Here is a 25380-nt window from a genome sequence, read left to right on the forward strand (position 1 = left end):
TAAGAGACAGGTACATGTCCAGTGGGATTTTGCAGAAGGACCTAAGCAGATTAAATGCCCAGGTACAGCTGTTGGTTATATGATCTAAAATTACTTGAATTTTCCTTCCTTAATGCATAAAGATTGTGTCAGTGTCTTGTTTCATGCACCTTCATATTTTGTTTGGCTTTAACTTACTGTTGCCCAAAGTTTAGAAGAATAGAAAACTTAAGTTATGCAATAATCTTCATCATAGCGTGTAAGGCTGTAAGACACGTTCCTAACTACATACTAATCAAGAAACACAGAATCTCTCCTTACCTCTTTCAGAATCAGTCATCTCTAGCCACGCACAAGCGATAGCTGAATTTATTTGTGGAGCCTGGAGTAATTGCATTTACGAAACAGTACAAACTCTTATGCTGTATAAAAATTACGGGATTCAGTAATGTGTAAAATTAGTTAGGTGCGTACTGTCAGCGTGTAGTTTACTCGTCCTGAAGCACTGTCTTACGCATCTCCTCTTTCACCGTGCTAAGGAAGTTCTTGGCTTATGGATGTTTTGACTTTGCTTATCAGCAAGCAAGCTGTTAATGAGTCATTCAAGTGAATGGGGAAACTTTTTTCTGCACGAGAAGTGTGGATTAAGATTTTTATGCAAAATTGTCATAACTAATTCCATTCTTTTAAAAGTGGACTGACTTTACCAGCTGTGTAAGTGTACCTTTCCTGATTTTATTTTTTTTCTGATGACTTTTAATTCCTTGCAAAATAGCAATTGGAGCATAGCACCTTACTGTTTTTTTGGCGAGATTTTAGGAACTAACATTAAAAGTTAATAACTTTGAAGAGCAAGAATTCAACATTTTTTGCCTTTATTTAAGCAGATTAAAAGGAAATAATTAGGTTTTTCAGTTTTACTGTTAATCTGAGGCAACCAATTTTTCCAGAATCTTTTTTTTCAGAGCACATACGTGGGCTAGTATGAAAACAGTTTTATCAATAAATTCATTCATGGAACTGACCAAGTTGCAGAGCTTGTAGATGCATATGATAACGAGGCAGTAGTGGCCCTCCCTCCTGTGTACTTCAGGAGAACTGAAAGTAGTACCAGAGGACAGATTAATGTACAGATGATATAGACTGTCACGGAAACTCTGCTAAAGCACCTACTGTACATTTTAATGTGTCCAGAGGAATGCCTGAAGGATGTGAGACATGCCCATGGGATGCGGCGATGCGTTGTCTTGGGGAACAAGGTCTCTGAAAGGAAGTTTTCACTGTTAAAGGATGTCAGCTCTTAATACGGTACCAGGGAACCTAGACAACTGTATGCAGGTTCACTTTGGCCTGCATAAGCAGAGGGATTACACACAGCAGAAAGGATGTTACTTTACTTTTGTGTTTGATCACCCCAGAGAAACTCCTGGAATGTACTAGCCAATTTCAGAGTCACCGGTGTATGAAATAAATGGGAAAGATTCAGAAATCTCCCCCCTAAGAATTGTCTGAAGACTTTAATAAAACCTCTATCTATTAGTTTATCAAAGAAAGAGTAAGGAGGTGACATCATATGAATACCTACACTGGAAGACTATTTTTTATAATGTATCTTTCAACCACCTGAGGGAAAAGTATAAAAATACAATGGCAGGAGTTTGACACTGATAGATTTGGACTAAAAATTGAGTGAATGTTTTTAAGGGCAGAGTAATTAATTTTCAAAACAACTTACATAGGGCTTTGGTTTTTTTCCTCTTATTGATGACTTTTTAGATTACACTTGCATGCATTTTTGAAGAATATGCAGGTATCAAAGAGAAATTAATTTTAGGAGAGTTCGGTGGCCATTGTTAAAAAGGAGTAATAATCCGAGTCTGTGACGACAACCGTGTGTGTTGATTCTGTTGTGCTTTGTTTGGTAGATACGTTGATGATGTGATCAATCGGATTGACAGGATGTTCCCTGAAATGTCTATCCAGCTATCCCGGCCAAATGGAACCTCTGCAATGCTTCTGGTAAGTTGGATAGTTTAATCCCTTGAGATGAATTTTTTTTTTTAATGGATTGAATTAGCGTTCCTAATACGCAGGTTATTAACGATAAATTTTTTTTCAGGAACATACTATTCTTCATTTGTCACAGCAGTGTAGGATCTTCCTTGCTCTTAGGCAAATGAGTGGTAAAAAGAATTTCACCTTTAAATGAAAAATCTTTTACTTTTTCTTGTTAAATGTGACTGTAGAAATATGAGTGCAAACTCAAATATTAGCTGTGTTTTTCAGCAGTCTTGGAAATGAGTGAGTCTTAATCATGATAATTAAGAAGGAAAAGAGTGGTGGGAGGAAGAAAAGGAGGAGGAAACCAATATGATTTAAATTTGTTCAAATTGTTCTTGGGTCAGTGAATTTCTGTTATATGATGAAGTCAAGAATTTGCCTTTGAAGTAAATGAGCAGTAAAGTCTGGATTAGAGATAAACAAGTCCAATACATTCGACTTACTTCTGCCTGACCAAGCAAGATTTCGTTCTAGAAGAACCTATTGTTCACATCAATTTTCACAGGCAGCTGTTGTGCTTATAGAAAGAAAAGTCTTTAAAGCTTTTACTTTAAGACAGAAATGTGGAAGTGGGGTCTGTAGTGTGGCAGTTGGATGCTGATTTTCCTCTAGTAGGGTAAAGGGCAGAAGTCACGTCTCTTGCCAAATTTTAAATAAAAGTAAAAAATGTTCTCTACACACAGGTGAAGAACTGAGACCAGGTCAGTCTTTTCCATCTCAGATTTCTCATGGCACTTCTGCTTATTTTTTGCTTTCTCACATAGGCTATTACAAAAGGCAAAGGCCTTTGTGTAGTAAACTTCTTGTTTCCCAACAATTGGTAAAATGAATCTGAAAATCAGATACTTTGTCAAAACAAAATTGTTGAGTCAATATAAGTCAATGTTAGGGTTGCTAGAGTTTGTTGAGTTTAAAACACTGTTATGGTTAGATTTTTGCCTGTATTTTTCAAAGGTTCTGTTAATTTCTCTATATTAAGTATAGCTATGATTATATTTAGTTTTAATTATTCAGCTGTCTAACATCCCATTATTAACTTTCTTTGAACAGCCCCAAATTTGCAAGAGATTAACTGAGTCAGAGGTTAAAATAAACAGCTGGCATTAAAACATTTAATCTGTAATTGTTGTATTCTCCAAGTGGAACAATATATTCCAGAAAAGAATTGAATTCATCAGTGCAGTCTTAACAAGATACAAGTCTTGGAAGCTTTTCCATTTCTTCTTAAATCTTATATTTAACTATTTTGCTTTACAAGAATGTCTGGGTTTACTTCCTTACTTTGAAACCCTTTCCGTTCTCTTAGAGCCCCTCTTTGCATATAGATAAGTACCTTCCACTTCTAATGGCTTTTTAAGGTCAGAAAATAGATGATGCTTTTCAAGATTCAGGGACAATTAGGAAATTAGATAAATTGCCTTGGGTATGACTGCTAAGGAATATGGTAGGGTGGAAGGGTGGTTACTGTAAAAGAAGCCCCTTTTACAAGCAGTAATTTAATGAATTCCTTGTTGCAGTTGCTCTCTAAATCAAGGACGTTATTGTTGCTACAGGATAGCAGCCCTGTATTGAACCAGTGGTCTGCATTTTTTCTTTGGATCAGAGATCAGAAAGATTGTTTTTAAAGTATTTTTGTATGTGATTGTGTGATGGGTTTATCATTTTTTCTTTTAGGCAGGTTTTCCCTCTTTCCCATCTGTCTCAGTTGATGTTGCCAATATGGCACTTTCCATCTGGCCCTGACTGCTACAAAAGCTTTTGCTGTTTTCAGCTACAAATCATTCAGTGAAAGGTGCTGCAGGATGGGCAGTGTGAAGAGCACCTCCCCCAGAAGAAGGGAGGTTTCTTCAGTACTTGTGATTTCTCACTCTGAACTTATCCCAGGTTAGATTTGGAGTTGCTCCCTTACAGCAGCGTGATTTACCACAATACCAAAGGATTCAGATAATGCTTCTTTTATTTAAAAATATTTTACAACCATACTCTTTGTCCCGAGTTAATTAACTAACTGTAACCTCCACCATTTTCATCCTTGGACTGCTCATATCATACATGCCATTGCTTTTGAAGGTCTTTGATGCCAAGGTCTGGTTGTTATATTAAAACATCTTTAAACACAATCATTGCATTTACCAAAAATCCACATATTCATCTTCAGAGGCACCGGTAAGCAGTGTACATCCTTAAAGAATGTATATGATTGGAAGGAGATGAGGAAGATGAGGTAGGGAGGGCCTGTGAGATTCTTTGAAACTTCAGAATAGCTGGAGACTTAGGCAAATAAATCATCTTTAGGGAAAAAAGACCTAATACAGAAAATTTCAGCCCCACACTTTACAACTTTATGTGCACATGGAAATCAATTTATGTCCTTAGCTGTAGAGGTGGAACTTCCATGGTTTAAGGTTCATCCAGTGTTTCAAGAGGAATAATTATCAGCCACGTGAGCCTGCTGGTCTGACTCTTCTGGCAAGTAACCTTTGTGTTAAGATGGGTTCTTCCTAAGCAGGATACAGTTTTCACATAAGCTGAGAACTTTAAGCAAAAAGAAAAATAAACTATTCCCGACAGGATGAATGCTCTGTCTTGAAAGATTGCTGCCTTCTAGTCCTTTGAGGTTACTGCTTCCTCCAGACAGTAAGGAGGGTTTTTTTATGCTTTAGATACATACACAGCAATTGTACCTCATTAGTCTGGATTTATGCTATAGAGACCGAACACATAAATAATTGAACCCTTTCAATGCTGTGTGAAATCCTTAACTAATTTTAAAAACAGTTTATCACGGCATTTCAAGGTGCTCTTTAATCCCAATCTTCACTAGTGATTTTTCAATTAATCTTTTAATCACACTATGCATAAAAAGGACTAAACACAGAATTATATCAGCTTTAATAACAGTGTTATGCAAAATTAATTTCCAGCATCAACAGAGGGAACTGCAAACTCCTTACGGTTTTTGTGAGATTTTTGTTGGTCAAACGCCAGGAACTGTAAATCGATAAACTTCATCTTGTGTGTTAAGAAATCATGAACTGATTTTTACTTAATGAAAAATACATAGATTTTTTTTTTCCAATGATTAGTTGTATTCCTAGATATACATCATTTTTTCTAAAAAAAATTATTTGATGGTGTGATTATTATGATTGTTTCACACACCTTGTTTCCATTCTCAAAATTCAGAATATTTTTTTGTGTGAAATAATTTCTGTGTACAATTCATTCATTCATTAATATCTGAAATATCTTAGAAAACAGTGAACATCAGCCCCACTTTTCCAGTTGACAGATACAACTTCCTTAGAGTTCTGTACCTAGCCAGTCTTAGTCAGATGCAGAAACTTATTTTCTTGTCTTCATCTGTGAACTACTTTTTCTTTAAAATTGTTTGTAGCCCCAGTGTTTGTAGAGCTATGTAAAAGCACTACTTATAGGAGTTACAAACACTGGGTAAATATTTTCACAGATAACTGAATAGTTTTCTGTAATTTGAGCTGTTTCTAAAGCATAGTGGTAAGTATAAGTAACTTCTAATTTGAAGAATCAAATTGTTTCTGCCAAACCAAAGCTTATGGCAGAAATCATGATTTCGTCTTTTCATGTTATTTTACAATTTTTTATGATAAATTAATTTTATAAATTTATATCGATGACTAGATTTTAATAGATCTTTTATATAAAAATATGAAACATGTTTTTGTACAGTTTTATTCATTCTCTATAAAAATCAGAGATATTTGCATTTGAACTTTCAAATCTTGTTCCAAGCATTTTAAACAGTTTGATTGTATGGAAGTGGGCTGTATTAATTTCAAATAGGCTAGACATCTGTTCAGTGAAATGGAATAATTTCTTGTGTCTCTTTTTTGTTTATCAGTGTTTTACATAAAATCGTTGTTATTTTCTGTTGGGAAAATCGATTTGAAATTTATTATCTGTCCATTAAGAAAAGACACCAAACTCACTTCTTGTTCAAGAGACCCTGATGTTGGAGAACTTGGAGGAAGGGGGGGAAATGTGCTAAGTGCTAAAATCAGTATTGATGTCATACTGATCGGAAACAATTTAATGCTGTTATTTTTCAAAACAATCTCTTTTCTCCAAAATGCGTAGCAGTGTAAGCATTCCTCCTTACCAGTCTGGTGGTTCATTAGGAAATCAGTGAGCAGTAGGCGCTGGGTAAAGGTTCATGGTAGGGATAGAGATCTTATGTTCACATTTGGTGGCTCAGACACCTCATTTTAGGCATTTAGGATGAATATCAATTTAGGGATTTACTTTCTTCAAGACACTAGCCAGGCTTTGATGTTTGACAGAACTACTGGGATGCTTGAGGACCTCTTATGTGAGCTGGATGTTGAGGAATTGCTTCTGAGTTGATAGTGGGACTGTTGTGACTGCTTCGCAGTTTGTCTCTTAAAGAGCATCAAGTCAGCATTTGAGGTCACGTGGAAGAATGTCATGAATCAACAAGGTATGTGAGCAGGGGATGGCAAATAAATTGTAAATTATTCTCTGCTTGTCTAATAGAAAAATGAGGAAGATGAGGAAAAGTCTTTTGATGGGAAATGAACAAGAGTAGAAAAAGTAGAGATAAACCTGTGAGAAATTTCCTCAGCTTTGCTCCCTCCCCAAGGTTTCTGTTCCCCAGGGTTACTATCCAGTCCTGAAGGTCGCAGCTCTGTGTTGGTTTATATTCTGCAAGATCTGACATTGTTTTCATCCCTGTAAAATCTGACATTGTTTTCATCCCTGTAAAATTCTTGGTGTGCTGTAATTTAGAATGGAAAAGGAGACAGAATCCATTTCATCATCTAGCGGTGCTGGACTAGTTGTGACCCTTCCGTAAGTGTGACTGGCCACTGGCAAAATCTGTCTTTTAACCATAGAACAATCTTCTCTGCCAGTTTGTTCAGCTTATGAAGAGAATATGCCATGTTACCGAGGGAGAGGATCACCAGCTCATCCCTAATATGGTGCAATCATTTAAAGTCCTTCATTTATGTTGACTTTTTATCATGCACTATTGCAATTAGGTTAGACTAATGAAAGGTAAATTCCAGCCCTTACATAAAAAAAGAAATCCTTGTAAAGAACCTAATTAGTATGTTTGTTTATTTAGACTCTAATGGCTTAATTGCATCCTATCTTGCTATTTACAAATAGACATCATTAAAGAATAATGAGCATGTGAGGGAAAACGTAGCATTCATACCAGCAGCAGATGAGACACAGGAGGGGAAAAAAAAAAAAAAAATATAGTTGAAAGTCTGGGTGGGATTTTTTTAAACTTTATTTTTAATATAAAACCTTGTTTTTCAGTATATATAAATGTGATTTCCAGGCGTTGCACTGATTAGTAAGATACACGAGTGGGAGGACAAGCTTATGGCTGGCTATATGGCAAGGAGCAGGTGTCTGGCCTTTTGCTGGAAATAATGTACAGCTTGGTTACATCTCTGGTTTGATGTTGCCTTGTTGTTTTTGAAGGTGAATAAAAAACGCATACAAACTTGTGCTCCCTTTTATACAAGCAGGGAGGTACCCTTGTTAACTGAAACTAATGTTTTCTATCTTTTAGCTCTGCATTGCAGAGCATCTGCAGCTCAAATCAGCAGCAAATTCCCTGGGATGCTGAGAGGAAATCTGGAGCTTTGGGAATTTTTTGCAAAGTGTTGGAGCTTGGTGTTGGCAGAATACACTTTCCTGATATCAAACTTCTAAATAAATCTGAAGAAAGAATGTTTGTTAATGCCTTTTTAAAAATTCTTTATAAAAGGGCTTTTTATGTGGTAAAGTAAGGATGCAAAATTAAAGGGGGGAGGGGTTTCAAGCTGTTTCCTCCAGGCAGAATTCTGGCACGGTAAATTAATTTTTGATTCTTTTCATTTTGTTTTTTTTTTTTTTTTTTTTTTTCTCAAAGATATGTGATGTTAAATGGGAACTTTTTTAGCAGTCTTACAAGAAATTATCTAAGCCATTCTCACTGATTACTCTGTTTCCCCCTCCCCCTTTCTTGGCATACAGTGTCTGTCATATGCTCTTTGAGAATTATCTTGGTGATAGACAAAATATTTTTAAAACTGGGATATTTCAAGAAGATTTTTATTTTATATATCTTTGTCAGAAAAGCTGCATAATATTGCAGATTTCAATCAGCTGCCTGTCCTACCTTCTTCTGGAGCTTGCCATTTTAGGAAGCAGGGGATTTATGAATAACTTAAGTGTCTGAATTTAGTATACTTTAGTTAAAAGGAAGTTAGAAGTACATTGTTATTACACAGACCAAAACAGAAGCTACAGAAGTATTTAACTTGCAACTGTTCCATTTTCAGCTCACAGAACTGTGAGGCATATTTTTTCATTCATATTAATTGAATTTTAAAGTGACCTTGTACATGTATTGATTTGAATTAAAATTTTCTACATCAAGGACGAGTTGGCATATATCCTTCAGGCAAAATATTAAAAAGCCAAGTGCTGTCTTAACAGGATATCGACAGAAGTTGTTGAAATTTAATAGGAAAACTTGGCTTAGAAAGGAAATTGTTGCCTTTTTGTCACAATTGAAAGGTATCTTTTCAGTATAATGAAAGAAGTTTCTTGCAGTTGGTATCTGTGGAAATGCAGGGACATTTCAGTGCCCATTAAAAAGGGTCCATCTGGGTGAGTGACCTCCATAAGGAGAGACCTGTACTACTGCAGCTTAGAGTAGAACTATCAAATTACTTTTTTACCAGAGCCATTAGTTTTTTATTACCTTCATTCAGGTGATCTGCAGGGACACAGTTGTAAGACTATAGGTGTAAATTATGTTCCCATACATAGATCTTTTCTGAACATGGACTCCAGTTAGCTAAGTTGAGCAGGCATTGGAAGAAAAGGGTTTGCTGGAAAACATGATTTGTAAAATATAGTTGAAGTTAACAAAAACATTAAGTTCTGGAAAGAGTTACAAGTCTTCATTATTAGAGGGAAAAATAAAAGGTATCCCATTTATTGTGCATATTATGGAAAGTGCTTTACCCTGAACAGAGCTGTGGAGCACACTTTTGTCTTCCAAATCTAACAGCATCCTCCAGCCTAGTGACAGGCTGTTGTTCATTCTTTGTACTACTAGCCTCATTCTTTCAATGCTGTTAAAATGATGAACTATAATTTCTCTGAGCTACACATAGTTTTACAAAAATTCTGCTTCTGTCAGACTTAACTAATGATATAGTCCTACAGAAATAATCTGGAAGTCCCAATCTCTCTTCCAGCCAGTACAAAACCTACAGGAATCCCATCTCAAAACAACAGCGGCACAAAATAGGAAAGTTTTCTATTTTGGTGCCAGAGCACTCTAAAGAGTTAATTCAGACAATCCAGCAGTAACCCAGCCAAAGTTGCAGTCTATTCTATCGTTCATTTGTATTACCACGATGCCTGCGTGCCCATACTCCTGGAGAAGACCCATTTGCACAAACCACTGTCTATAATAAATTGAGGTCGCAACAGTGGTGCCTTCTGCGGGGAGCTCACAATCTTAGGTACCCATCTAAGGATGGGTTTGCACAGCTCCTTACACGTGTGGGAGACAGTGTAACCCTGCTTGTTCGACATTCAAGCAAGTGGGTGATCAAGGCTGCCGTCCCGGACCAGTCTGCAGAATCTGACCTTTCAGTATCGCATGACGGATGATAGCTGGGATCTGGGTAGCTGTGATGAATTCTGAAAGTGTGGAGTGAATAATTGGAAGGGTATGAAAACAGACAACCTGGGAAAAGGCAGTGAGCTAATGCAGAAGCATTTGGAAAGCGTTTGTGCAGGTAAATCTTGTGGGGAGGTTTGAGGCCAGCAGTAAGTATATTCAAGCAAGCTGGAGTGCCAAACATTGGATTTTTGAGCTTGTTATGTTCTACTGTTCACGGAGGATTTTCAGGAACATCCCACACAGACTTCATATCAACTTCATCGAATTTTTTTTCTACCTGGCAGCAATGTGAAATACCATGAATGCAGAACGTAAGGGAAGAGGAAAGAAGTGAGCATCCACTAAAGTGTGTGAAGGCGATGGAGATAGAAAATATTATACATAAAGCTGAATCTGGGAGTTTGTAGGGCAGCCTTTTGCTCTTCCATTAAGAGGGTTTTTTTCTTTTTGTCTAAAATGTCTTTTCCTCCTTTTAATTTTACTGTATATGGTTGATGCCTAGTGTGAAGTTATGAGAGTCAGTTCTCTCAGTAGACCTGTATCCTAGCAAAGTGCCAGTCTTACTAAGGTAGAGAAATAAATAAAAAACTTAACTCTAAATGTGCTGACAACTTTTTTTCAAAGTCACTCCATTTCCTCATCTTAGCAGTTATGACAAAACTGTCTTTCTGATTCCAGTGGCTGATCAGCATTATAGGTCAAGGCACCTCTGGGTCATGACTGTGTGTGATAACTTCGTTGATACAGTAGTAAGTGCTGAAATAACTCTGCCAGATTATTTTATTTGCAGACCAACTAGGTCTTATTACAGCAAGATACTATATTTAGACCCAGATTTGCAGTACCTGACATCATGATGTGGCTACCTGAGAACACTGTGCATGTCCATACACATTCACAAAATCACAATCTATTGTAAGAGGTAGGAACCAGAAAAAGCTGTTCATGGTATGTGCAGCTCAGGCCTTGAAATTAATTACCCTCCTTTGGCCTGTAACATTTTTCTTCAAAAATTTACCCATTCTTCTGACCTGCTTTTTCTCTTTGTGTTCTTGCAAAATTATGCCCAGCAGCCTGTCTTCTTGAAGTCTGTCATTGACTCTTTTTTTTTTTCCCCTTCTTGTTTCCCTGTCCTCTCTTGCTGTCAACTTGTTCTTCCCTGTTGTTTAGGCGCTTCTCTCCTAGAGTTGCTTTCTCCATGTCCCATGCCAAAGAATTGTCAGCAGTTCTTTTCAGGATTTGTAACTCTGTCCTGCTATATAGTGATATAATAAGCAGCATTTGGAGTAGTTTGGGCAACTGTTCTGCAAAGTCCTGTATTGTCATCCCATTCCTACCACCTTTTCCTCCCCTCTAACCCTCCTTAAGCAGCATGGTCCTTGCATCAGCTTTGAGATGGAGTCTGTGCCAGATAATACCTTCCTCACTGGGGGGAAAAAGCATCTTGGCACTTAAGAGTTGATTTGCCTGTTAGTCTCTTAGTTTGTCAGCATCAGGTTTAGGTTACTTATGTTGAAACAAGGTGGTAAGTAGGAGTCATTATCAGGAGTTAAAAAGGAAAAAACATGTAACAAATCAATAAAGATGCATATTGAGTGATTGCTTTGGGTGTGGATTTGTCTGCTGAGGTTAGCAGTAAAAACACAATTGTTCTAGCTTGTGTTAATCTGCACTGGACAAAATGTTGGAACACAGACAAGGGAAGATGAGCTGCTGCTGGTTGGGAAATATTAAAATGAACTAATTGTTTCTTTTTTATCTCATTTTTATGCTTTTGTGGGTGAGGAAAAACTCCGTAATAATCTCTGTATAACCACACAAAGACAGAATTATTGTTAGACACACATCTTAACAATATTGAAGTGTAAGTTCATCTTTGAAATGTAAATTGATTTTTAGATTAAAATGCCTTCATTATTGCATTTTTGTCAATAATATAATTTAGGCTTATTTCTGTTGTTGTACTCTGACCCTATATATTTTCCATGATACTAGTTTTATTCTTTACACTTTACTGCTTTCACAGAAGAAAATTAAACCTTTGAAAATGTAACATTTTTACGTTTTAGCTGTAGTTCTCTTTTAAATAACTTTACGGTTTTATTGGACCTAAAATGTTTTCCATTAAACTCATGGCATGCTTTCAAAAGCTAGCATTATAAGAGTCTGATTCTTTTTTCAAATTATTTTTCTCTAAGTGGACTTATACCAGAGAATATCAAATACATTGGAAATAATCACATTTGCTCATTGTTTTTGACAAGTTATTGAGTTGTGGTGTTAATAAAATTGAGAGAGTTGCTTGGCAGTGTCATGCCTACACAAGGGAATCCTGTGAATTCATACATTTTCAGTTGCAAATGAATGTTTGTTTGTTCTGCACTTTATAGTCTATCTCTTCCTCATAACACACACAGTGGTTTTAGATCTTTTATTTTGGTCTGTCTATCAAATATTGAAAACTGAAATTGCATCAACTTAAGCTGTTAACTTGATGGCCTTGTGAATTCAGACACCATCGACTCTCCTTCAGCTTGTTTTTGTCCTTGTCTCGTTCTTCACAGGTTACCTTAGGAAAAGTGTTAAAAGTGATAGTGGTGATGCGGAGCCTCTTCATTGACCGGACAATAGTAAAAGGGTATAATGAAAATGTCTATACTGAAGATGGCAAGGTAAGTTATTGTATATGCAGCAACATCAAATTTTATTTTTACCTGGTATTTAAATGACAGAGAACAGGAATCCCATCACGGGTATGCTGGAAATATAAAACTGTCAAAAGTCTCTGTGAATGTTTTGCAAAATGCTCAGGTTTAAATTTATCATGCTTTGCTTGGATTTTTCATACCCAAATGTCTGACTTTCTAAGCTCTAAAGCCCTTGCTTGAATTTCTAATTCATCACCTTAGACCCCAGTTGCCTCGTTAACAGTGTCTACTGAGAAAACATTTTTTCAGTGTACCAGCACATCAATAGCCCAAGGTTCAGTTTTCTGTTTTCTGAGAGCCATTGGGAAATCTTGGGCTAGTTTTGTGCTCAACTTGATAAACGCAACTGTGCGAATCATTGGTAGGTAGTCCTCAATAATTTGCTTGTCAGTAATAGCACATCTTGAACAGCAGCTAATAAAGCAAGTGTTACCTGCTTGCACAAGTGATTTGGTTTGTGAACAATTCGCCCTGCTTGAACCCTCAAATTTTGTCTGACTGCACATATTGCATATGGTTCTTTTTAGCGCATCAGAAGATGTTAATGGGACCTGACGGCCTTCAGCTCAGCTTGCTTCTCTTTTCAGGGTGGAATGGTCTCTTACTGAGACATCCGCCAGGACACTCCTTTGCCAGTAACAGTACTAAATACCTCCATGTTTCACAATTTCTCTCTGGAGCTTTCTCTTCTGATTATGAAGCCTATTAAAATAATAAGTTCATTATATCAAGATGAGTGCTTGGCACCCATAGGCCATGTTATAATGAGGTGAGACTTTTTTCCCTTTCAAAAGTGGTAACTTGTTTTAGCACACAGAAGCACGTTGTGTACTGACCCAGAGTTCAGCAGCTCTGAGTCTGAACCTCTGTTCTCTAGAAAAGGCCAGGAGCTGATCTGCTGAAGGAAATAGTACAGCTGTATTTCCCAGGTGAGAGACTCTCACTCGAAGGGCGGAGAATTGGCCTAAGAAGTAGTAAAATAAAAATTGCCTGATTTTGATTTGCATTATTCAAATATGCAGGTTTAAATACCACTTTGCCTCAGAAGCAGCTGCACTATACTCCCTGTATATTAGCATATAAATACAGACTTACAGCACCAGCCCCTCTTCACCCCAAGTTCTGCTTGGGAGTGAAATGATAGTCTGCCTAAAGAACACTGACAGTGCTTGATGGATTCCTGTGTCACACTTCATTTGGGTGTGCTCATTTTCTCTGATTAATCCAGTTTCCTTTGAAGCTCCCTTGAAATATAATAATGCTATATATGCTGAAAAGCCAAGTGAAAGAGTTCCTTTCTGAAACTCAGCATCTGGCGCTGGGCTTCTGTTTAGCTCAAGGTTAACTCTCTTGAGAGCTGTATACCATTCCTCTGTCATCGTTTGCTGCGAGGGGGAGAGCGGGACTCACCGAGGCCAGCTTTGGGCATGGGGCACTAACCTTTGTCTGCTGTCAGCAGGGAGCAGTTCAGCTTCTCGAGAGCATCAGTGAGAACACCTGGCTTGTTTTCTTGCTTTAAGCCAGTCTGCAGGGGGGAGTCTCTTTGCTTCCAATTTAGCGTTCTGTGTCTAAAGCTAGGTTATATGACTGCTCCCACGAGGCTTCATGAACCTGTGACCTTTACGTGGCAGTTTGATATTCCATTGGGCCATCCCGGGGCTTTCACAAACCTGAAGGTCTGCACTTCAGGTATAAATAGGAACATTTCATTTGACTTAAGTAGAATTGGAGTTGCAGCCACTTAAATCATGAGTAAATTTGGCTTGGAAGATTGAATAAATGCGTAGCTTGCTAGTTTTGCCAACTGGAGCACATATTGACAAACAGTGAGCTCCCTCTTTTTCACTAATTAACTACACTGGTAATTGGAGAATAAGAATAAGATTGTGTTCTTGCAATGATTCGCTTTAGTTATTGTGCCTGCTGGGAATGAGCGATTACAGTCAATTGCAAACATAGTCCATTCCAATTCCTTCCTTGTCACAACAGATGCTGTTGGGAAAGTACTCCAGTGAGGTTTCACCATATTATTCTAGCTTCTCAGTTTCTAGCCTGATAGAGGGCAAAATGCACTAGTGTTCAGAAGAGATGCAGAAGAGTATGAAAAAGGGAATCAGCAATCCCCATCTTTATTAAATAACAAAAATACAGAGAACCCTCAGGATCACAGTAGGAGATGATTGTTTTTCCAGTGAGCAGTTTACACAGTAACTAGTGATTTGGAGGTTAGCTTATGTATTCCTAGGAAACATGTAATATTTGTAAACAGCAGCAATAAGATTAACTAGGTGGTATTGTACAATATGGCAATTTAGAAGCTTCTGTATTTTCTGTAAGCTGTGTTAACAAAGGGACACCAGATAAGTTGTGCTTATCTACACCTAAGTAGTCAAATGAGGGTCTGTTGGGTCACCCTCCTAACTGTGTAAGTCAAAAGGTCCTTTAGGTAACAAAAATTCAGTGGGGGCTTGTTTTAAGTAGAGTGGGATTTGGGGCAACAAAATATATTGAACAAAAGAAATGGCCATTGGGAGACTGAATGATCACACAATAAGTGAAAAATGGACTGTGCACAGAAGAGGCCAACAATTTGCTTGCAGATCAGGAAAGTCATCATTTATCTCGGAAAGTACAACTGTTCAGTCAAATTTTGCATGACTGGGAAGGAAAAGAGACAAGATAAGTGCAAACAGCAGAGGTGTTGATAGTCTTCTGGTCCATTAGTCAGGCAAGTCTAGAAGAAGACAAATAATGGGCGTTTCTCATAGTTGTGGAACTGTACATGGTGGCGTGCTCACAGTTACACAGGAAAGCTGACACTGCATTATCCAGGTTGCTTTACCTTGCACCTTGTACTGTGTAGGGTGACAGGTACTTACATGAAAGCTTCAGGTGGTTGCCACTGTACTGGAGTCTACTTAAATTTGGTACTCCCTCTCACAGATTTAAATACTTTCAAAATTAAGGTGAAAAAACCCAGAAGCCTTAAGCTTGCAGTGAGTAAAATAAGACACTACGTTCTAGTGTTTTATTTCCAAGCTTTGCTTATACGGATCAAGAATCATTGCATTTCTTTAAAGTGCTTCATGTACTTCTCTTGTGAATTATTCACAAACCCTGCAGAATGTGCTTTGCCGGATTGCCAGCTGCATAACTTAGACATTTTTGGTGACACTTGGTGAAAACAATAGGTGAGTTCTGCAGCCTCTGTCATGTCGTGGGTTCGGGACGCTGATCGCTCTGCAGCTTACTGTACTAACCCATCGCATCCACCACATGCTGATGCATTTTAATTAGCCCCATGGTTTTAGTGATGGCACTGTGCCACCCTTAATTTCAAACTCTGACATACTTACTGTGCACTGGAATTTAACCATGGATAGCAATTAATTACTAGTGTTGTCCTGATTCCTGAATAAATGAAGCAGTGCAGCTCACCCTTCCAGGGCAGGCTTATTGTCAGCTGAGCCATTAGTGGCCCTAGTCTGCCAATAAAAATAAAAACGTATTGGGATTTTTTGGTATAATAATATCATGCTTTTCTTTGGATGCAGAGACCAAGAACCACCTTGACAGGGTGTATTTAGACTGGGTACTTAACACTGCTGCCTAGCCGGATTCCTATTTTTGCATCTGTTAGACTTAACTAAAGAAATGTGTCTCTGTTGAATTATCATGTTAAGGAACTTGGGTTATGTTAATGCTATGGCTTCATTAATTACCCCATATCAATAAGAAAAGGCAGCTTTTAGCCTCCTAGCATAAGAGAGGAAAAGAAATAGTAGTATCAAAGGAAAGCTTCAAAGACAGGCAGAGCTGTCTCTCGGGTAATTTCTGATCCCTGCATTCTTTCCACTTCAAAGCTGGATGTGTGTGTGTTTGGGTGAGGGGAGGGTTGAATCCGATTTCTCTAATAAGTGTTGGCACCGGACTTGTTTGATATTAGATGCAGGGAACATTCTGATTTGTTATCGTCTTTGAAATCGTTCAGATGACCTTCAGAAAATGGCCTCTTGTTACTTATGCTAGGGTGGGTGGGGAGAGTGGGGCATTGGGGAAAAAAAGCCCCAGTTTAATTCACATGCAGAGGATGCCCTGAAATTGTGCTTTCAGCAGTTTTTTAGTTACAAATGTGTATCTTGATTGAAAGTGAAAAGTTGAAGAATAATAGACCTATAACGATGCATTCTTTAATCCGCTTCTGCCTTAATCCTCTGTTTCAGGGGGAAAGGTGGGCAGCAATTTAGGATGTATGCATGTGGTTTGGGGGGTTTGCTAGCTTTTACTTTTTTTTTTTTTCTTTTTTTTAACTCGGATAACATCATGTCTGTAAGACAGACATTCATTACTTTTTCAGCTTTTCAGTCTTACACCAACTAATGAACATTCAGAACCTGTTGGACTCATCTTAATGCAGCATCTGAAGTGGACTTTTTTTAGATCTTGAGTCTAACTAGAGAAGATCACATACTTGGTTTGATCAGTGGAGATTAGCAAAACCATATATACTTTCCAACTCTGTCTGCAGTCAAAGAAAGCTTTAAATTACATGAACACAGCTTTTTAAAAATACGCATTAATTTTATTTTCTTTTTCAAATGGAGACTTTTCTAGTATGGAAATTCAGTGCTTCCTTCCCAGTAGGCAGAGGTCTGTTATTACAGTGTAAATCAAGCTCAGGTCCAAGTCTGGGCTAAACCACCGCTTGTGGATTCTAGCACATGTGTGCTGTTGGTGTTCACATAGGTTCTTGATCCCCACCCTAAGAGCCAGTAAATGTAAAAAGGCTTGTAGTTACATGCCTGAGGGTACTTCTGTCTTCATCTAACCTGAAAAAGGTATTGAGACATCAGCTGCCTTTTGTCCCACGGCAAGGTCAGCAGTACCAAGCCACGCAACATCTATCCTGAAGTGATTTTGAGAGTCTTTAACATCACCTCCTGTCCAGACAGGATTGGGGGATTCAAGAGTAACTTCTGTTAGCACTATTTAGAACTGGGCCACTTAACAGTGTTACTCTTAGAAGAATGGGAACTTTTAGTACTCAGACCATTTTTAGCAACGTGAGTTCATTACTTGGGTTCAGCATCCTTCCCCCTCTCCTCCTTCCCCCCACCTCTTTTATGTTCCACACACTTCATATGTCGTCTTTCATTTCAGACACTTTTTGTGCTTCTTAAAAGACTTGTAATTTCAGCTAGGACTTATGGACACATAAGACGGAATTAAAATAATTAGCTGTATCTTACAGTAAAGCAGATAAACCCCCATTGTGGGAAGACGTGTGTCCAACCCTGTTACGAAGCACTGCTTTGTAAATTCACTCAAATGTTTCTTCTGTCTAGACTAAGATTCCTGAGGTTAATGCTGTATCAAACACCTTTCCTGTGACAAGTTTTGTGTATATGGAATTGTTGAATACAGTAGGATCTGTGGGGAGGGAAAAAGAAAGTGATTTGCAAGTCTTAGATTGATGGAAGTTCCTCTTGTTTTTCCCTGCTGCTTTTCCTTGACAGAGTACAAGATATTCCACCTGGCTGGGCTAAAAGAACATTAGCACGTCAGTTGAAATTGTTTAACGTGAGCTGTTTGGTTGTTTAACAAGGGCAGCCTTACCTTTTGGTTTACAGGGCTGTACCAGTCCTGGTACACGAGGGTACTGGTGGGCCTTATAGATACCATAGAGCATCATGCTCAGTATATAAACTGGGGGGAGTTGGCCGGGAGGGGCAGATCACTGCTCGGGCATCAATCCGTGAGTGGTGAACAATTGCCTTGGGCATCACTTGTCTCTTCTTGGGTTTCTATCTCGTTTTATTGTATCAATTTTCCTTACTATTATTATATTTTATTACACTTTAGTTATTAAATTGTTCTTAACCCATGATTTTTTTTTTTTTTTTTTTTTTTTTTTTTTAATTTTTTAATTTTCTTCCCCATCCCATAGGGAGGGGGGAGAGGAGGAAATGAGTGGCTGTGTGGTACTTAATTGCTGGCTGGGGTTAAACCATGACACTAATAGAACTTATTTAAATTTTGTCCTTCTAGTTTGTATATAGTTGAGTACACATTTAAGTCATGGATGTGTCTAGTTATGTTCAACCTTAAATCTCTTCTAGTGTGATTTTTGTCTGCAAATGTAAATGCAGTTTCCTAAGGGATGTTTTATTTAGCCCCAGTAGACCAGTGCTTTGGTTTAATTCAGCTAAATGTTCTTTGTGTCGTTTGTAACTGAATCACTCAGACACGAGGCAAGCATAAACTTAGTAAAAACGCCCTCGTTTTAGAAACAGACTGAAGCTGATGTATATTTGCATACATCAGCCACAACCCCATACAAATGAAGATTTTGCTGTTTTTAATGAGAATGTGTTAATTCAACAGGTCTTGTATATGTAATTTTTTTCACTGAAATTGTGACAAACTATGTTCATTCTTCATTGCAATACAGAGGAAATCTATCATTAATTCCCTTCCTTGGATTGCAACAGGTAAAGACAATGGGTGAAAGTAGTGAACTGAGAAATATGTCTCCGTAGATCTGTTTGCATGCTCTTTTAATTTGAACAGCTGCTTAGTTTCTTTTTCTCCATAAAGCAGCTTCTTTATGTGTGGTAGTATATAACTCTTTTTTTTTTTTTTCCCCTACTGTAGCTTGACATATGGTCTAAATCCAACTATCAGGTTTTTCAGAAGGTAAGTCTTACATCATTTCTCTCCACATAATGCGTATTGAAATATGTGGAATTTATTTTAAATATCTAGGGCTTTATGTAAAAGAATTCAGAATTTATTCCTTTGTCATCACAACTTGCAAATAACAAACAATAATCTGTTAATAATGGAAAACTGTGAGTAGAAAGGAGATCACTTCTGCTGTTACTTGATTTGGATTTATTTCCCATCACAGTTCCAGTCCATGGTTTGGAATAGGAAATCAGAGATTACACTACTCTAGCCTTAAAATTTCATGAGGAATCTTCAGGCACTCTTTAGTTTAAATCTTTTGGGAGAGGAAGGACTGTTTCAGGTTCATTTAGTTTTTGTTTTGTTGGTTTTGGCTGCCCCCCTCTCCTGAGGGCTTGAGTTTAATAAATTACTTTCCAAAATTAGTTTGGAAGTTTTTTCCATCATGTTACTTTACCTGACTCTCTTCCCATGATGGTGTAAGCAAAAGAAGTAGCTTACTGAAATGAATATCATTTCAGAAAGTAAGAAAAGACCAATGAGAGAATGGGAGCAATAAGTATAAAACTACTAAGAACCTGAAAGTGTATTTTGGAAAGATCTGTATCTTGCTATTTTCCAGGCAGGGAAGAGAAGATTTCTCTTTGAAGGCCTCTTGTCAAAATGCTGTAAATTCAGATTGATCTGGGAGTAAATTCCGGTTTTCTTACCTTCAAGCCACAGTTCAAGGAGCTTGAGTCTCCAGTTAGTGCACTAGCTTCCTTTCATCTACTTTTGTAGTTTGTGTAACAAATAGGGGTCAGGGACTCAAAAGGGCATAAAAGCAGGGGTCAAAAGTATGGCATATTGGCTGTATTTGTGTATCTTCCTTCCGAGATTTCAGATGCAGTTGGAAGGAAAGACGTTTGACCTATGATATTAACCTGCTAGAGATCAAAGGACAGCTTTTGGGGAGTTATTTGCTCTCCCTCTCTGCTTAGCATTAAAGCAAGATTTTTCTGCAGTTAATTCTTTACCTCAGAGATTAGTGGAGTAATTATTTTTTCTTTTTTTTCCCTCACTCCTTAAAAATATTTAGTGTCAAGAAGGGTAATATAGGAGGAAGTAAAACATAGTTCTTAGTAACTTGCTTATCACTGTGCTTTTCAGTAACTTTTTCAATGGAGTACATTTGAGGTTCTGTAGTTAAGTGCATCGTCTCAATTTCCCCGTGTGTTCGTTTTGTAAGCTTATTTGGGCATAAGATGGTCTTTCTGGATGTTTTGGTTTAGAATAACTTGGAAGGGTTAAATCATATTGCTAAATGATAACAAATCTTGCAGGTTTCATTATGTAATTTTAATTGCCTATATACAAGGTAACAGTAAATATACAGGTTTGCTTAGGGGTCCAAGTTAAGGACGTGGGGAGCATAAATAAATTTTTCTTCAGGTCCAGGTAATGGCCTTCAGACCAAAAGTGCAAGAGGTCAGTGAGGAAATGGGAAGGGCCCTTCTTACTGCTGCCTGGGTGCCTGTGTTATGGATAAATAAGAATCTTTATTCTCATTCTGATTCTCTAAAATAATATGATACAACCTGAATATTGAATTCCTGTTGTCCAGTTCTCTCTTGGTAAATAATAGCAAATGTATTGATGTTTATAAAAAAACACAAGCAAACAAACAAAAGACTGCAGGAGAAAAGGTGGCCTGTTACCAGTTGAACAGCTGTCTGCAGGTTTATTTAATAGTAGTTTTATACGTTTTATTCCCAGCTCTGTCACTGTCTTATCTTGGGCAACTCAGCCTCCCTTTGGATCAGTTTTCTGCATCCCTTAGGCTGGGGTAATACTTCTGACTTCCCAGGAGTTGTTGCTGAATTGGTTACATAGTGGTCTCAGACTCTTGTGTGAAAAATGTGATAAAATGCAAGATGATAGTACTTCGCAATCAGTAGATTCTGTACTCTTGAGCTGATGGTTACAGAAGTTAAGGCTAGGACCTAAGTCAAGTTTTCAACCAGATGACAGAAAATGTTGTAGTTCAGTGTAGTAAGTTTTCTGTCTGTGGCGCTGTGCTTGGTTTACTCTTTGTTCTTTTGGTTTTCTCTTTATTATCGGAAACTGCACTTGTGTCCATTTATAATACCCAGGACTAGTGATTTAGCAGTAGCAAAATGAAGGAAATAGATAAAATAGTGTTAGAGAAACTATTATACTCTGTTACTAGTGCAGGATCTGTACTGCAGGATCTTCAGAACAAATGTTTTCATGCCATTAAAAAAATCATCAGTAAATGTGTCGGAGCATGTCTGAATATTTTTTGAAATATGTTTCTCATGTCAGTCACCAGTAATGTGATGTGCAAGTACTGTGCTGAGAAGGAAAAATACAGATGAGTACCTGCTCCCGCCGAGGAGGCTGGGTAGCCCTTTCAGCTCTACTGCCTTTAACTCTGTAAAATCAGTCATCCCTCTGAAGGGCAGGGCTGTTTCTCTTTAAAGGCTGGACCAAGTTCTCCGACTCTTGTCTTCAATGATAATATAACAACATCTGGAGCTCACAAGATACCTGCCAATGGTAGCTGCAGGCCTGTCAAATTCTCACAGGGTTGCAGCATGACTCTCTAGGTTAAGGACCAGAGACCTCTGATCTTCAATCCAACCCTGTCAAACAAAGCTAAATTTGTCCTGACTTTTTGTTTGCAAACGCTGGCTGTGTCAGCAAGCTTTTTCTCTCTCCTTCTTATTAGGCAGGATACCCACGTGTGTATAATTTGATGGGGACGGCTCCCGGAGGGCCCATTACTGTTAAAGTGTACAGTCATTTTCTGAGTTCCCTGGAGACTTCTTGAATCTGGTCCTGGGGTGAATAAGCTTTATAGGCATTGAATCCACCAGCAGGGTTAGATTCAGAGAATGGAGCTGGGAAATATGAGAGGGAAGACTGAAAGGGCAAAAGCACAAGGAGTGAAGAAAAGGTTTTTCAGACTTCCATGTTGGTCTGACATTTAAACTCCACAGGAGCGGCAACTGTTTTGATCTCAAACCTCCTTATCTTAACACCTTGCATCTTTTGATCCGCTAGTGCAAGAGGAGGAACAAAACAGAAAATAAGGAAATACTGTGGGGCTTAAATCTTGGTGGGAAGAAGAGTGTGCGTGAGGGCTGCATAATTCCAGGTCATTGTGCAGAAGATTAAAACAAAATGTATTGTAGAGAATGGTGCTATATTCATAACTTTGCATTCAAAAAAGAGGCAGAAATATAGAATAGTGGAACTGCTATGAATGGATCGAAATGGGAGATGGTGTCAAATATTAACTGTTTCATTTACGAAGCTGCTCAGTTAAGAGCAGCATTAGCTGGTTTTGCTGTGTAATATGATCGGCTTGGCTGTTTTAAGTCATGCGTAGGCTTTAAACCCATGTATTTCATTCTGGTCTCAGAGTCCCATTTGTGTTTTCACCAAAATGGTCTCTCTGTTTGAGCATGCCACAAACTGTTTTTGTTTGGGCTTGATATGCTTCTTCCCAAGGCACATTTTAACCTAAAGTTTGAGAAGCTGTTTGTGCCTATCCAGCTGTGTGTGGGCTGTGTGATCCCAAAGCGATGGGACTCGGGAGCACAATTTTCACCACCACAAGGGCACATAAGTATTGTAATGTATGAAGATGTATTCTTGTCAGTAATCTCAGAATAAAATCACATGCAGGATGAATGCATGCATGAGACAGATATTGGGCTATTGATGATCTCTGTTCAAGGAGAGGAGATGGACTGTTCCAGGGTCACCTGCATGATTGCTCCTGTGCACGATCAGTACTTGCCTCTGTTCAAAGACCTCCTTACATGAAATAAAATCTCAGTGACCCAGTCCAAGTAAGCAGAACAAGTAAAATAAAAACTTAAACACTGTGAGCTCTGAAAACAAGTGATAAATTCTACACTTCAGAAAAGTCTGCTAGTGCTTTACTAAACTGGGAGTGGGGAAGGATTTGTAAAGGGTTTCTGCGGAGTTCCATCGGTGCCTGTTCATAGAGGCACCATTTATCATCCTTCCGAGCGCCTCTTGGGCACCAGCTTCTGTGCACCAGGTTCCCTCCAGAGAGACTCAGTCGTGGTCCTGGAGAGAAGATTGAGTAATGGGAATCCTTGGAAATGAACAAAGGCACTCATGCAGTTTTCCATGCTGTAAGAGGTCTAAACACTAATAAAATAACTTCCTTTTTTTCCTTTCAGTGCTGTGATCATCCTTCAGAACTCATTGCTACAGCCTACTGTTAAGGCCATGAACTTAGCAGGGTTCAAAAAAAAATTAAAAAACTTTCAGGGGATTTAGAGAATCCCTTTATATTAGATGGAGTTGTCAGTGCCATACTTGAGGGAATAAACCAATAAGTAAGTGGCAAGGAAAGTTATGACTCTTAAAGGAAGTTTTGTACCTACTTTTGAAAAGTATATTTACTGTCAGTGAGATAAAATACTAGAAGAGAGAGACAGCTTCTATAATGCAGTTGTGTGATGTTTGTGTTTTTATGTTTTAGTTTTTATGTGAGGTATAGCTTCATACATCGATGGAACACACCTAATCTGTGGTGGAGCTATACCACAGGTCTTTGGTGCTTCTTATTTCAGTTAGAGGAAGCACTTGTTCAGCTTTCTCAACCTGTGAATTGTACAATGCCTTTTTTTTTTTTTTTTAAATGAATTTTCAGTTTTGGGAATGCTCTATGGCTAACAAGTGTCATTAAGGCCCAATAAATGCCATTTTTTGGTTGTGTCACCTTTGGAAAGCACATTTCAGCAGAGCAGTACTATCAAGCGGGTAAAGAAATACTCTAGAAGTGACTGATGTTGGCTCAGTTGAGACAAATAACAGGGATTTTGTTTTCTCCTCATCTCTGGGTGTTGGTCTCATGAGCTATTTATAACTTTACCGAGCAGACAAGCTGAGCAGTCGGCTGTGAGAGGGAAGTCAGGAGCCCATGTCTCCCCACTCAGGCGCGGAGCAGCGGTGTGGGCTCAGCAGGTAGTTTTCTCACAGTGGGCCAGTACCCAGACAGCCCTGCTCGCTTGCTGGGGCCTGGTTGTTTGCCAAGAGTGACAAATACGTGGGATTTAATTTGCACAAAGTCATGGTGAAGATTAGGTTTGATCCAGTATCAGTCTGTTTTGTATTCCTGATGTATACAGTGCCCGAGACAAGGGAGCAGAGATACATTTAAGTAGTACATGGTTATAGTCAACTTGAATTTGGAAGTGAGAAGGAGGAAAAAAACCCAAACAACTTGGGCAATATAATTAACTGTTAACAGGAAGGGAAGTTTTCTTGCTCAAACTGAGTCTCTTTGCCAGAATTTATTTTTTTTCCATGTAACTGAAGTCTGTTTTGCTCCGTCTCAAAGTGCTTAGTTAAACAATAGCTATTTTATTTAGCAGAATTGTGCTTCAAGAGATTGCTTTGTCTTGCCTTTTTTTCAGACAGAAATTCCAAGTGCTTTTCAATATATGAATTGTGAAATATTGAGTTTCTCTGCAAGATCTCTTGAAAATCTATTTCAAGATCCAGAGCAACAGCTAGCCCAATCAATGTGTGCTCTTCTGAATATGTTCTCATATAAAAAGAGGTAGAGAAATTAGAAAGTGAACGATAACTTAGCAGTAGGTAAGATAGAGCAATAAAAGTGAAGTTAATAAAATAAAACCCTGAAATGTACAAAATGTCATCCTGCACCCAGAATAAATTAGTAAGTGATTCCAACTTGGCTGGAAGAAAAAGTGTGTCCCTTAAGCGAGCTGGAGCATATGCAGTTTGTTTTGCTTTGCTTGGTGTGAAATCGTATTGCCATTAGTAAAGTTAGGTATTGATCTTTTTTTTTCTTTTTTTCCTCCTCCTTTTTTTTTCCCCCCCCCCCCCCTTTTAAAATCTTGGCCGGTTTTTGCTTTCCCTCATCATCTCTGTTATCTTGTGGGGATTTGATTCTTCCTTTGCTCCTGGGCACTGGCCAGTTTATGATTTGCCCAGCTCTTTGCTGCTTGACGTGTTCTTGTCTGGATTGGGGGCCTGGGAAGGGGTATTATTTCCCTACTCCTCTTCCTCAGATTTGACACCCACTTTGATCTTTTTTTAGAAGCACTTTATCAACACTTGCTTATGGTAGAAATTGCTTCCTTTTTGTTCGGGAAACATTATTAGTGTTCTAGCAGTGCTAGGATGGCTTTTATCTCCCCGTGGAATCTCATTAGCTTTACATTACAATAGGAA

General features: G+C 38.2%; 1 protein-coding gene across 1 annotated transcript in view; it reads left to right on the forward strand.

The window, feature by feature from the left end:
- Positions 1–25380, forward strand: part of MED27 (mediator complex subunit 27) — an 89475-nt gene that overhangs the window by 58447 nt on the left and 5648 nt on the right. The window contains exons 4-6 of the mRNA XM_026860664.1: positions 1905–1998; positions 12304–12411; positions 19102–19143. Of these exons, the coding sequence (XP_026716465.1) occupies positions 1905–1998; positions 12304–12411; positions 19102–19143 (244 nt within the window). The remainder of the gene's footprint in view (positions 1–1904; positions 1999–12303; positions 12412–19101; positions 19144–25380) is intronic.

This window comes from Athene cunicularia (assembly GCF_003259725.1).
Source record: "Athene cunicularia isolate RWA chromosome 17 unlocalized genomic scaffold, athCun1 chr17_part1, whole genome shotgun sequence".
In the NCBI taxonomy this organism is placed as follows: domain Eukaryota; kingdom Metazoa; phylum Chordata; class Aves; order Strigiformes; family Strigidae; genus Athene; species Athene cunicularia.